The following is a 13965-nucleotide window of genomic DNA, read 5'->3' as shown; positions in this document are numbered from 1 at the left end:
GTTTAGGGGAAAAAATATTTATTTGTGTTTAATAAATAAAAAAGGAATATGGATAATACCACCATGAAGGAGGAAAGTTTAGACAGGGGAGTACAGGTTTGTGTTGACAAGGCTTTCTTAACATTGTCTTCTCAGTTAGAGAAGAAATTAGATGATCGTGTAGAAAGAATACTTCCTAAAGATAAGGGCAACGATTCTCATACAGATTAAGAGGAATTTTGGTCTGTGGAAGAGTTAGAGATGAAGGCTCCAGGCTCTAGAATTGGGCAGAAGAAGACCCAAAAAAGAAAGCATGTGGAGTGTGGAGATGTGCAGAAAAAGAATAAAGACTTCAGGGCTCCTCTGGCAAAGAGAAAGAGGACAACTCAGTTGGATTTGAACGAAAGAGTGGATTTAAAGCCCAAAAAAGGAAATCACAAAGCGGTTGCTTGTGATAAGTCTTCATCTAGTGGGGACGTAGTAATAAATTATTCCTCACAGTTTTAATATTCAGAGGGAGTAGTCATTGATGCGAACAAAGGAAATATGGAGAAGTTAAAGAAATCCTTTTGGGGAGAGCATGTTTAATCCAAATTTAATACAAAATTCTTTGTCTCCACAATTGACACCCATGGAGCATGTTGCGCCATATCTCCAGTATTGATTAGGGCGTGAGATGCCTAAAGAGGTTCCCCAAAAAATGGCATTCAGAATTTCTGAGGCCTTCATTGTAAAACAAAGTTGTATTCACTCCTGAGTAAAATGCGAAAGAGACCCAAGAAAGGGATTGGACAAAGGTTTCAAAGGAAGCAATATAGGCTACTTTATATGTTCGTTCCATTGACAATTTTTATTTATGCGAGAATTCACGTGTGAATGGTGTTAAGATGAATGTTGAAGAAATAAGGCAATGGGTGCAGAGGGTAACACAAATGCGGTCCTTTGCATTTTAGAGAAGAAATAGCATTTTAATGAAGATTGATCCTAAACTTGCAGAGTTGGCAAGTAAGGAGTCTGGTGCAGAGGCCAAGAGTCTCCTATTTGGTGAGGATTTTGCAAAAGATATAGCCAAGTATGTTGGCGTATTTAATTCTATTCAAAAAGTGCAAAGGAATATGCGAATGGTTCTTGGAAGGACCGGGAGAGTGAGAATCCGCTTCCCAGCCAAAGCTATTGGATCACAAGATTGGATACAGACCCTCCAGAGGATTTTCCAATCAGGGTTTCTTTACTTAGAGGCAATGAAGTAGAGGCAGCGCCTCCAGGGGTGTTAGAAGAAGATCAAGAGCATTGCAAGGTATGTTTGAAAAAAGGCCCTGTCTATACCCCTTTAAAGCTGGGCAGCAGACTCATTTATTTGGGCACATTGGAGGGAAGTAACGTCAGATGAATGGGTAATTCAGACAGTACCATTTACAAGACAGAATTTGCAGAGGAACCTGTTCAGGTGTATTTCCAAAGACCATTAAGATTTTCAAAAGAGTGTACAGTCCTGGTAGATAAGAAAGTGGAAGCTCTATTTCATAAAGGTGCAATAGAGATTTGCTCAAAGGTTTCAAAGGGATTTGTAAGCAATATATTTTTGGTAAAGAAGAAGGACAAATGGATGAGACTGGTGATAAATCGAAGGGATCTGAACGATTCTGTTTGTTACAACCATTTCAAGATGGAGGGAAGTCATCTCTTAAGAGATCTGTTGTGATCTTAAGGGCATGTTGCCATGCCAACTGATGTCGCAAGGCATTGCTCATGGCGTTAAGATGGAGGTGAACTTCCACAGAGTGCAGGGTGACGGTTGGGGCATGATTAGGCGAGGGAGTCACACACTTGTGGCTGATCTGAATAACGTTGTTTGAAAGCCTATCAACCAGAGTCCAAATTAATTACCACTACTTGGCGGCAACCGTATTTTGTCCTGTATGCCAGCCACAGTAAGGTGGAATCCACGGTGGAAGCCGAGAATTATTCAGACCATCAAGAATGGAAACCACGGGGCGTGGCCGGCGATCGACCAAGATGGCGGCGTTCTGGTGAGGCTCCGAGGGTGAGACCGTAGCCCACTATTAATCCGACCACTTATCCTGTCAAGCAGTGACCCAGAAGCAGCGACCAGATAGCGGAGGTGATCCGGCGTGCAGCGACCCCTCTCTGAGCTCGCCACGACACCGGAGCCCGGAGCTACTTCGTGTGAGGGACTGCGGCCTGCATCGGCACCAAAAGCACCGGACTCGATTTGAAGGAGCGACCGAGGGGGCGCCATTCGCTACCATCGTGTGGAGGCACGGGGCTACGTTGCACGGCCGACGGCGGGTGAGTGGTGACACGGCTGGCACCCCCCGCCCCCCCCTGCCCGGCATCTCCTCTTACGGGGACCTTGCGGGAGAGATCGCTGCTCCCCCCCCCCCGCCGGAGGGACTGCGCCGAAGACGCCGGTGACAGCTGCCAGCTCCAGGCCAAGCCGCGGCCTGAATCACGACCCTAGCGGCCCACCACAGCCGGCAGCAGCGGAATTCACTCCTGCTTCCACATCAGCGGCCAGTGCGCACGCATAGCGGAGGGTCCCCGCCTTCCCCCCCTATTTACCAGTGCCACATCGACTGCCATAGAAGCCTGGGACTGGAGTTCCCGGGAGGCGCCTGACGACGCGTGGGGGGACAGGCTTTGCCTTCCTGGCCTACCTGCCCGGCTCCGGACTGCTGCGCATCCCTTCGCCTGCCCCGGTGTGACCCGGAACGGCACCCCCGCCCCTTGAACCACAATGGGCGGCAGGGGCAATCGTGGGACCCAGCAAAGCAAATTGGATAAATTTGCGTACGCCAAGGACTTTGCACCGCTGCCTGAACAAAAAAGAACCAGCGTAAAGGGTGCGGGGGGTGGCGCGGTTTCGGCCATAACCCTGGAAGACATTATGGCGGCCCTGACGCAGGTGCAGACCACGGTTGGCTCCATATCAACGGATGTCACACTTTTGCGGGCTGATCTACAAAAGATGTCAACGAGAGTCTCAGCAGTGGAACAGGCCACTACGACCCTTACCTCGGACACGGCGTCACTGTTGAAAAGGGTGGCGCGGTTGGAGGAGGACAATAAATACCTGGCAGACAAGATGGAGGACCAGGAAGGGCGCTCCAGGCGCAACAATATCCGCCTTATTGGCCTGCCGGAATCGGAAGGGGGGCCCGCCATGGACCTATATGTGGAAGACCTAGTCAGGAATGTGCTGCAGCCTAAAGGCCTCTCCAAGTTCTTCTCGGTGGAACGAGCGCACAGGGTCCCGGGGGGGGCGTCCGCGCACTGGGGCGCGACCAAGGCCCGTTATAGCGCGTATATTCAATTTTAGGGACCGCGATGTCATCCTTCAAACGGCGAGGGTCGCGCCGCCCATACGTATACAGAACTCAGAAGTTTTAATTTTCCCTGACTACACGACGGCGGTGGCGGCGAAACGTAGAAGTTTCATCGAGGTGAAAAAAACATTGCGATCTCGCGAGTTGCCATACTCCATGCTCTTCCCGGCGCGCCTCAGGGTGGTGGCCGAGAAAAAATCTTGGTTCTTTGACACGCCGGAAGAGGCGCACGACTGGCTCGAAGGATGGAGACCGGCGGAGGGCTCTGGCAAGCAGAATGGCAGGCGAAGAAGACATGATCAACCCGACGAGCGTGAATTGACCGGACAAGAGGAGAAGGCCGAGACCGACCCGACCGAGGACTCTGGTGACTGACCCCTGCTGCATTAAGGGAAGTGTCTAAACCTTTTTCTTTCTTCTTTTGCTGAGAACTATAGCAGATGAGTCGAACTCGTCCTTATGAACACTCACCTTCCTTGGTGTACTACTGAGACTTTGCAAATGTACTGGGACTCTGAAACTATCGGGGGCTACTGGCCCCCCTTGTACTTTCACCCCCCCTTAAGCTCTTGTAAGCAACGTTGTCTTTTGACTGGGGTAGTAAGCACTCTGCTGAGTTGGGGTGGCGGGCAGTTTGGAGTCCGCGAAGCAGGGAGGCAGGGAGGGGGGAGGGAAGGGGGGAATATTTTATGTTGTTGGTTATGGTTTTGGTTACTGCGATACACTTAACTACACTGAGTGGCATGATGTTGGGAACCACGGAAACGAGTCTTTGTCTATTGAGCACACTGATTCATGATGATGGGGGCTGACACACTCTTAGGTCAACAGAGAGACGGGACTACTGTGACACCGTCCCTGTCGATACTCTCTTGGAATGTCAGGGGCCTAGGGGACAAAGTCAAGCGAGGTCTGGTCCTGAAAAACATCAAGAGGGAGAGGCTGCAGTGGTCCTCCTACAAGAAACGCACCTCACTGGCACGGCTACCAAAGCTATGGATCGCTGGGGTTTCCAGATGATGGCACACTCTGAGTTCACCTCTGGGTCACGGGGAGTCGGAGTTTTAGTGAAGAAACAATTCCCCCTACTCGTACAATCTGTCAGGTTGGATGCGGCGGGTAGGTTTGCCGCTAGACACGCACAGTGGGAGGGTAAACCCATTAACATCGTCTCCGTATACATTCCACCTGCACTACAGGCAACAGCCCTAGCAGACCTTAGCACTTTTATACTTGGGCTCCCCGAGGGAGGTTTGCTTCTGGGAGGAGATTTCAATCTGGTAGCTGATAGCCTGCAAGATAGGGCCCCCCCGAGGCTGGCTCCAGCAGGCGCAACACGACTGGCCGGCTTCATGACTGCGATGGGACTGGAAGACCAGTGGAGAAAATACAACCCCCAGGGCCGATAAATACACGTACCACTCCGGCGTCCATAATACACGCACCAGGCTCGACTATTTCCTTAGTTCCCCGGGAGGTCCTGGTACTGTATCCAGGGTAGAGATAAGGCCATGAGGTATTTCAGACCACTCCCCACTGCTACTTACCTATACGCATCACCAACCCACGCGGCGTCGGATTTATCCTTTCCGCGCAGCATACCTTCACAATTCTAAGGTCAGAAAGGAGCTGAGGGTGGGAACCAAACAGTACTTCCGGGACAACGCGGGTTCGCTGTCCTCGGCTGCCAATCTGTGGGAGGCCTATAAAACGGTGCTTCGGGGATGTGCGATAGTCTCCATCACAGCGCTTAAGCGGGAGGGACGGGCGGAACTGTTAGCCCTGGAAACAGCGGTGACGGGAGCTGAGGCGCAGCATGCGGCGGATCCAAACCCCACTACAGCACACACTTTGCAAATAGCACTACAACGTCACAAAGCACATCTAACAGAGGAAGTCAAATTACAACTGTCTGCCACACGACACAGGGTTTACGAGATGGGGGACAAAGCAGGCAAACTGCTGGCCTGGCTGGACAGATGGGACAGACGAGACAGGTGGATAGCACAACTGACGGTAGAGGGAGATGTCCCCATTAGAGATCCCAGTGCAATAGTGCAAGCACTGGCGACTCACTACGAAACGATATACGCGTCCGCGTCCACGATCTCAGAAGACGAGGCATACACTTACATCAAAGATCTCAAAATGCCAGTGTTGACTGAGGAGGAGACAAGGGCCTTGGACGTAGACTTAACGACAGAGGAAATACAACTGGCGATTAAAGCCCTACAGACGGGTAAAGCGCTGGGACCCAATGGGATACCAGTAGACTTATATAAGCAACAGGCAGAAACGCTCGCGCCGCACTTGCTACATATGTTCAAGGATAGCCTGGAGACAGGTGCACTCCCGTTAGATCAGCGAACGGCCACAATTGTGGCGATCCTAAAACCAGGAAAACCTGCGGACCAATGTACATCTTACCGCCCGATTTCCCTTATTAACGCGGAGGCCAAAATACTTGCGAAACTGTTGGCACGTCGTCTCACGCCGCATCTGACCAAACTCATACATAGAGATCAATCCGGATTTATGCCGGGCAGAAACACGGCCCTTAACTTGCGCAGAGTCCACGGTGTGCTTGCGAGAGCGAAGTATCTGTTAGAGCCCGCGGTGATATTGTCCCTTGACACCCATATGGCGTTTGACACAGTCCACTGGCCCTTTCTGTTTGCGGTACTGCGTCACTTCGGTTTCGGCCCGAAATTCTGCTCCTGGATCCGTCTGCTCTATGCAAGACCGATGGCACATCTAGCTGCCAATGGCCACATCTCGGTGGACTTTCCATTGTATAGGGGCACGCGCCAGGGCTGTCCCCTCTCCCCGTTACTGTTCGCCATGGTCCTGGAACCTTTGGCCGAATGGATAAGGTGGGAACCCACGATCAGTGGTATCCGCTGGACGGATGATTGGGAAGATAAAATATCCCTATACGCCGACGATGTGCTGATCTATCTCACCGCTCCCAAACGCTCAATTAACACTCTATTGGATGTTTGCACAGTCTACGGCCGAGCCTCCGGCTATTCGATGAACTGGTCCAAATCCACCATGCACGTACTGCGAGGTCCTGCACCGCACTTGCCGGTCACCTGCCCGCTGCGGATCGCGGTCGCCGGGTTTAATTATTTAGGGATATACGTCACAGCGGACCCCGCTTCCTTCCACACACAGAACCTACAGCCCCCTCTTGACCGCCTCAAACGTGACATTCGACACTGGGAGTCGCTACCACTGACACTGCTAGGTAAAGCGGCCCTGTTCAAAATGATGGCCCTGCCCCGCTTCCTCTACGCTCTAGAAAACACACCCTACCCTGTCCCTCCCGCGTACTTCAAGACCATCGCGGCGCAGGTCTCGGTGCTACTGTGGGGTTCTAAACCTGCTCGAATAGCGCAAGCCAAGCTCACGCGTGGCTGGTACGACGGAGGCATAGCGCTCCCAGATGTTGGTCTTTACTACTGGGCGTCACAGTTGAAGATTGTTAATCAATGGCTGCATCTTCCCCAGTCTGAGCCGGCCCTAAAGGCGGACAGGGCGCAGTTGGGGTTCTCTGGAATGCTGACCCCCCTATACGATAAATCACTAATCTCGTCGAAGATCGGCCCACTACGTCACACGCTTACCTTGTGGCATGCGGCGCTACGCAGGCTGAAATGGCAGGGAGTGCTGACACAGCTCACCCCGTTGTGGGACGTAAAACAACTTGGACAATTGAGGAAATCTAAGGGCTTCGACCGTTGGGATGCAATTGGCATCTCAGCCATTGGAGATCTATGGCAAAGAGGGCAAGTGCTACCTTTTGAAACGCTGCAACACCAATATGAGCTGGCGCTGACTGAACGCTTCAGATAGACGCAGATACGTCATGCCTTGACAGCAGTGTTCGAACCTGGTACAGATATTCCAGAAGCGTCCCCACTAGAGGACAGGCTGCTGACTGACTTTATGCCTTCAAATGCGACATCCCTAACATATAGAAAACTTGTAAACAATCTGCCTGACCCCCTAGAGGCCTTGCGGAAGAAATGGGTGCGTGACTGTGGCGACATGGACGACACGGAGTGGCAGGAGGCGACTTCATCTCCAAAAGAAATAGGTGTCCCGGCGCGCTTGCGCCTGGTACAACTCCGTATATTGCACAGGTCATATTACACAAGGGATGCACTGCACAAGATGAGAAGGATTACACACCCATACTGTCTGAGGGGATGCGGGGAAATAGGTAGCTTCTACCACACGATATGGGATTGCCCCCAAATTGCGCACTATTGGGTTCAAGTGATGCGCACCATGTCACAATCGGAGAAACTCTCCATACTTCCTGACCCCAAGCGATGCCTCCTGAACATATGGGAGCCCAACGACCTCACGCGCTATGGACAGACCTGGATGACAATAGGTATGATGATAGCGAAGAGGAATATAGCACAGAGGTGGGGCGGGGGGTTGCCACCCTCCATAGCGACCTGGAGACAAGACATGGACGCTGCAATGATTGCAGAACGGGCTGTGTATCGAAACAGAAGGTGTCCCAAGAAATGGAAAAGGGTCTGGGGGGCGTGGAACAAATATAGAGGGGACATTTGCGACCCACCGTCTGATACAGACAGCACAAGCTCTGATACCGATTAAGGCGGCTTCATCCAGGGTGAGCTCATCAACCCTTGCTGTACCATGTATAATAGTAAGCTCCTGTGTTAATGATGTAATTACACGGATTTCTGGTTCCAAATTGCAATGCCTAACACATTTTATATTCACATGTAACACTGTATCGCAATGTTTTAAAAATGCTAATAAAAATATTTTCACAAAAAAAAGAATGGAAACCACAGGACCAAAGACGCTGACGTGAGCCATCTATACAAACTGTTAGACAAGTGCGCACGAAATGCTGACTGATGGCAGGACCAAAATGTATTTCTTCATAAGAGGTAGCGGCTAGCATTGCAAACTCGCTGAAGTGACAAGTCAGCAGCGTAGGTTAATTAGAGCCATCCTTGCATGAGGTGCGTGTGCAGCAAGCAATAAAGTTAACACGCAACCTGAAGCTCAGCATATTTGACTGCGCATTTCGTAAGTTAAAACAGTGAATACAATATTATTTTAGGTCAGAAAATATATATGATGTGCATTACCTGTTGAAGGAAAGCTGCTCCCGATACTAATTTGCATTTGTCGTCTGGGGCCTACTGTCTTCCCCAGGAGGAGTCAAAGCTGCAGATGTAGATGAAGATCAAACCTGTGCAGCAGCTAGATGCCATTTTGAACTCTTGTGAAGCTCAGAACAGGGAAGATAGCATCCTGAGGAAAGAATTAGGGGGTCATTAAATGACAGATGGACTTTCATCCGTCTGCCATCCAATCGTCTTTGATACCGCCCAACTACGAGGCGGCAGTCACACCGGGAAAATTAGGATGTGACTGCCACCATGGCGGTCTCATTGCCCATGTTTTGCATTGTGGCAGGTGCTGTACTCTGCAGCACTCACCGCAAGCCAAAACAGACACCTCACGTATATCCCTGAATCACGTGGCAGGCACCATGTGGTACCATAGGTGCCCCCAAGGGCCTATATCGTTGGTTCAGGGGATTAGGGGAGCCCACTAACGGCCCCCAAATCCGTTTCTGCCTGCCATTTTGCTGTGGGTTGACTGCTGTAGACCGACAGGCGGAAAGTGATATTGTAATTCTGGGATTGCATGGAGGTCAAACAAGCAGTCAGATACAGAGCGCCTGTCGGGACTATGGCGGTCGGTGTTTCTGACCGCCACCCATCAAAATGACATTGTTACGAGGTGGATGGAAATCCCTGGGAGGATGGTTGAAAGACTGCCACCGACCGCCTGTCAGTGGTAGTCCTTCGGCCTTCGTAATGGGGCCCTTTGGTTCTGAAGTTGTGTTGACAATTAAGTGGAAATTTGTGGTATTTCTGCTCAAGCGGCAGCTCTTGCACAATGTCCATGCCAAGCAACTAACTAGTGGCTGCTCCTCCAATGTTTTTATTGCAAGCTGGTTCACATTCAATAGAGTGGGAAGAGTGGATCAGAATTTTTGAAAATTATTTGGAGGCTATTGATGATTTAAGGTTCTCAGTATCTAGGAGTTAAGCTTTGTTACTCACTGCCTTAGGTAAAGAGGGACAACATGTTTTTAAGTTTTTACCAGAGGTAATGGGTGAAGATGGAGAGCCAATGGAAAACACTTATATGGACACAAAAAGACGACTAGGAAAGGACTATGGAAACAAGTTAATATAGTGATATAGCGCCATAAGTTTTATTCGCAATCCCAACAAACACAGGAATCAGTGGATCAATGGGTGACAAGATTGAGAGAATGGGCTGTAAAATGTGATTTTAAAACCATGACTGACCAGATGATTAGAGATCAATTGATATACAGTGCAAAAACAAGAGAATGCAAGAGAGACTGTGGGCTGCAAAGAATCCAATATTAAAGGAATCAATAACCATTGCGAAAATGTGGGAGGAATAGGACAGATACATAAAGAAATGCAACAGTGGAAACTAAGCATGAAGAAGAAGTTAACGTAGTAAATAAGAAAAGAAAATGTTACAAAGGGTGATGTTGAAGGAAGGCATACTAAAGAAGGTAGAGAAGGTAAGCAATTTGTAGAGAAGTCCAAGAAGAGAGTGAGTACCAATTGAAGTTCAGAATTTAAAGGGTGTTACAGATGTGGAAGGATAGGACATGCCACCTATTTTAAAGGTTGCTTCACTTGGGACAAAGATTGTCCAAGTTGTGGGAGAAAGGGATATTTGGCAAGAGTTTGTAGAGTAGGAGTAGAGTGGTGTGTGTTGCAGAGGATGATGGTACACAAGATATAATACTGTGTATTGAGAATAACAATGGAATGAGAATGCATAGACCAAGAGCGGAATTTAAAGTGAATGGGGTTCAAACAGATGTGATGGCTGATCCATTTAGTTAATACTAAAAAGGGGATGGCAAACTGAGATTGTGTATAGACTTGAGATTACTGAATCAATGCATTGCGATGGATATTTTTCTCTGCCAGATATTTCAGAGATGGTTAATGTTGACTAATGCAAAAAATGTCATGAGACTAGATTTGAAGTCAGCTTATCACCTAAACAAATTATGTCTCAAATCCAAAGCGTTCACAGCATTCGTTGCGATGGAGGTGGTTTTTCAATTTAAAAGACTTCCATTTGGGCTGGCATCAGCTTCAGGTGTCTTCAAACATATGATGCACAAATTATTTGGTGATGTTCCTAACGTTGTTTCTTTCAGGACGATATTTTAATTACTGGAGAATCAGAGCAAGATGAGCCCAGAACCTTGGTTAAAAACGTTGAAAGTGTTTGAGTGAAACTAGATTAACATTACGTAAAGATAAATGTCAGTTCCTATTGAAAAAAGCAGGGAGCTAAAGCTAAGGAAGGTTTGGTGAAGTCAATATGCCTCACTCCGATCCCTGAAGTGAACAATCAATTACGGTCTTTCATGGGGTTAATTGAATATTATGTGAAATCTGTTTAGAATTTTGCTGAAAAAACAGAAGCTTTGAGGGAGCTATTGAGGAAAGGCTGGGAAATGCTGGGAGTTTGAGTGAAAAGAGAGACATGAGAGAGCTTTTGCAGTGATTGAAGCTGAAATAGTCACTGCAGAAATGTTAACCCAATTTGAGCCAATGAACAAAACCATATTAAGTGTTGATGACAATGCTGATGGAATTGGAGCTGTGTTAACACAGATAAAGCAGATAAAATATGGTGTGGAAAAACCCATGGCCTTTGCCTCAAAGACTCTTTCTCATGGAATTAAATTATGCCGTAGTAGAGGGAGAGGCCTTGGCAGCGGCATGGGTAGTGGGGTACTTCCACACATATCTGTGGGCTGTGCAATTTACATTTGGACCGATCATAAGCCATTGGTGAGAGTGTTGAGACCGGGAGGTGTAAGTAAAATGTATCCTGATGATGATCCCATATTGATACATGGTTTGAAATGCCATGGACATCCTTCTGGTTGAGAGAGACTTTCATTAATTGACCTTGTATGCAAGAATCTATTTGTTCAAAAATTGGGACAGTAAATCCTCCACTCTAGATTCTGCACACATTAATTGAGTCTTTCCTCCATTCCATTGTTTATTTTGTGATCACCTTTAACCTTTAATGACATTTTGCATGAATTTTTTAGCACTATAGGCGTGATTATGATGGCGGTTAGACGAGCATCCGACCACCATCACTGCAGAGATGGAACCAGCCGACATGAAGTCGGCAGTTCCACCCACCTAATTACTATGCAACTAGGCAGTTAGAAAAATGCCTTTTTACATTGTGGCTTGTGCTGTGACCAGGAAATGAATTGCAGCAAAAGCTGCAAGGTAAAAAGGCATTTTACAAACATCCATGCACCGTGTGCCAGGCACCATGTGGTGCATGAATGTTTGGGGGGCCACAGATGTGCCTCATAGGGGAGTGTTGGACTGCCATGTAAAAGCAGAGGGAAAAGGGACATCGTGATCCCTGCGGTGGTGCCTCTGCAGACACCACCCCCATTGTAGGGATTACAGTCAGATCAATGCTCCGATGGGCACCCTGAGCCTGTAGGAGGCATTGGTCTGTCTACTGAGCTCCAACCAATCGCATCATAATGCGGCAGTCGGACCACTATCCTGGGTGTCGGACAACCTGACATTCTAATCTGAGCACTTACTTAACTGATTTTATGAATGCATATGCTGCATGTTATTAGAAATGATTTGAATACACTTTGCTCACATAAATTGATTTCTTTGGCCATATCCTTTATTATTTTTTTGTTTTTTGTTTTTATACAATACAATTGATGTAATATTGTGAAAATTATTATGATTTATTTTAGAATCAAGGAAGGGTGCATGCAGTGGAAAGCTGGTTGTCACCCTCTCTTTGACCAGAAGTAAAATACCAGGCATCCAGGAATAAGGAAAAAAAAAATAAGACAAAAAGATTGTTTTTGTCTACCATTAAACTATATGTGTTTATGTTATTTTCTTGCAGGAAGTGGAGATTATTTTTCTAGTGGAAATGACCTGGCTTTTCTGTTGACGATTGTAGCAGGGGAACCTGAGGAACAGATGGAATTCTCCAAAGAATCTATCAAGTAGGAGCATATATACCAATTCTTTTACAGTCTTTGGTTGTATGTACAGTTTCAAATTGTTAGTGAGAGTGGAAATCTGATCATTCTTAGCAAGATGATTTAATTACATATAAAAACTCAAAACGTTATTTCTAATACAGAGTTTTCAGAAAATGTGATGTACAATTTAAATGTATTTACATTTTTTGCTTACTTATGGTTACATATACGGTTTTACATTCACCTTGGACTGAAAAGAGAAATATATTGTAGACATACAACTCTTGAGAGTAAATTGAAATAATTTACTAACTTTGACTAACATTTATAATTCTGAAAACATAGTTGTTGTACTAAATTCAAGTCAAATAATGAAGTGCATGCTAAATATTGTAATATTTTGTGTACAGCAGTTGATAGTCATTTTAGGTCAGTTAGCAGTTTTTATATCATGTGGACCAGAGCCAAACGTTTTGCAGACTGTTATACACAGGATCCAGCTACATAAGTTACTGTAGCAATAACTAATGAAAACATATGAGTTAGACCTGTCAGCCTTAGGATGGGCTTCCCCTAACGTTCCGGCTAATTACCTCCATTATTTAGCTGAAATGTGTTTTTGTTGGCTTTAGCACTGCTAATAAATGCTAAAGTGCTAGTGTTCACTCTCTTAAACATGGTTTGGTTGGTTTACACCTCATATTCAATTTACTTATAAGACCCTTGTAGAGTGGTATACCATTTAACCAGGGCCTGTAAATTAAATGCTACCAATGGGCCTGCAGCACTTATTGTTTCACCCACTCAAGCAGTACCATGAAACATATCCCAGGCCTGGCATTGCAGCCTGAATGCATTTTAAACTGCCAATTCAACTTGCTAATCCACCCCCCTTTCCAAGCCTTAAACTCCCATTTTATTGGTATAGGTCACCCCTGAGGTAGGCCCTACGTAGCCCATAGGGAAGGGTGCATTGAAATAAAAGGCTGGACATGTACTTTCAAGCTCCACATGTCCTGTAGTGAAAAATTCCTAAATAAGTTTTTCACTACTGTTAGGCCTACTTATCCCATAGGTTAACATTGAGGATTGCTTATTGCATTTAATAAGCTATAATTTCAAATTGTGAACAGGTAGGTATGTCATTTTTGGTGTCTTTGGAATTGTAATGAAAAGCCCTATTTAATGGTAAAATCTGTTTTTTAATTACAATGTAAAAAATGCCACTTTAGAAAGTTGACTTTTTTTTGTCCTTAGCTCTGTTGTGCCTGTAGCCTTTCTTGGCAGTACAAAAGGAGGGAAGCGGTCCCAGTAGAACAACTTAAAAAAACACAAAATATTTTTTGCGCTACCATGCATTCAATTACTTACACTGTAAACTTCTGTTCAATATTATTTATTCATATTGAACATCCATGAGATGTTCTGAATCCAGCACACATGTGAAAATTATGTATGGCACAGGAAGTGCCCCAAAATGGAAGAAAGGAAAAGGGAATTTATGTGCGTAAA

The 13965-nt window shown here is 46.7% G+C and overlaps 1 protein-coding gene across 1 annotated transcript in view; it reads left to right on the top strand.

Annotated features, from left to right (window-relative positions):
- Positions 1-13965, top strand: part of LOC144827556 (enoyl-CoA delta isomerase 2-like) — a 957733-nt gene that overhangs the window by 449210 nt on the left and 494558 nt on the right. The window contains exon 4 of the mRNA XM_078685819.1: positions 12372-12474. Within this exon, the coding sequence (XP_078541945.1) occupies positions 12372-12474 (103 nt within the window). The remainder of the gene's footprint in view (positions 1-12371; positions 12475-13965) is intronic.

Source organism: Lissotriton helveticus, chromosome 4_1 (genome assembly GCF_964261635.1).
Source record: "Lissotriton helveticus chromosome 4_1, aLisHel1.1, whole genome shotgun sequence".
Taxonomy (NCBI): Eukaryota; Metazoa; Chordata; class Amphibia; order Caudata; family Salamandridae; genus Lissotriton; species Lissotriton helveticus.
Note: the sequence above shows the minus strand (reverse complement) of the source record. Positions and strands in the feature narration are given on the sequence as shown.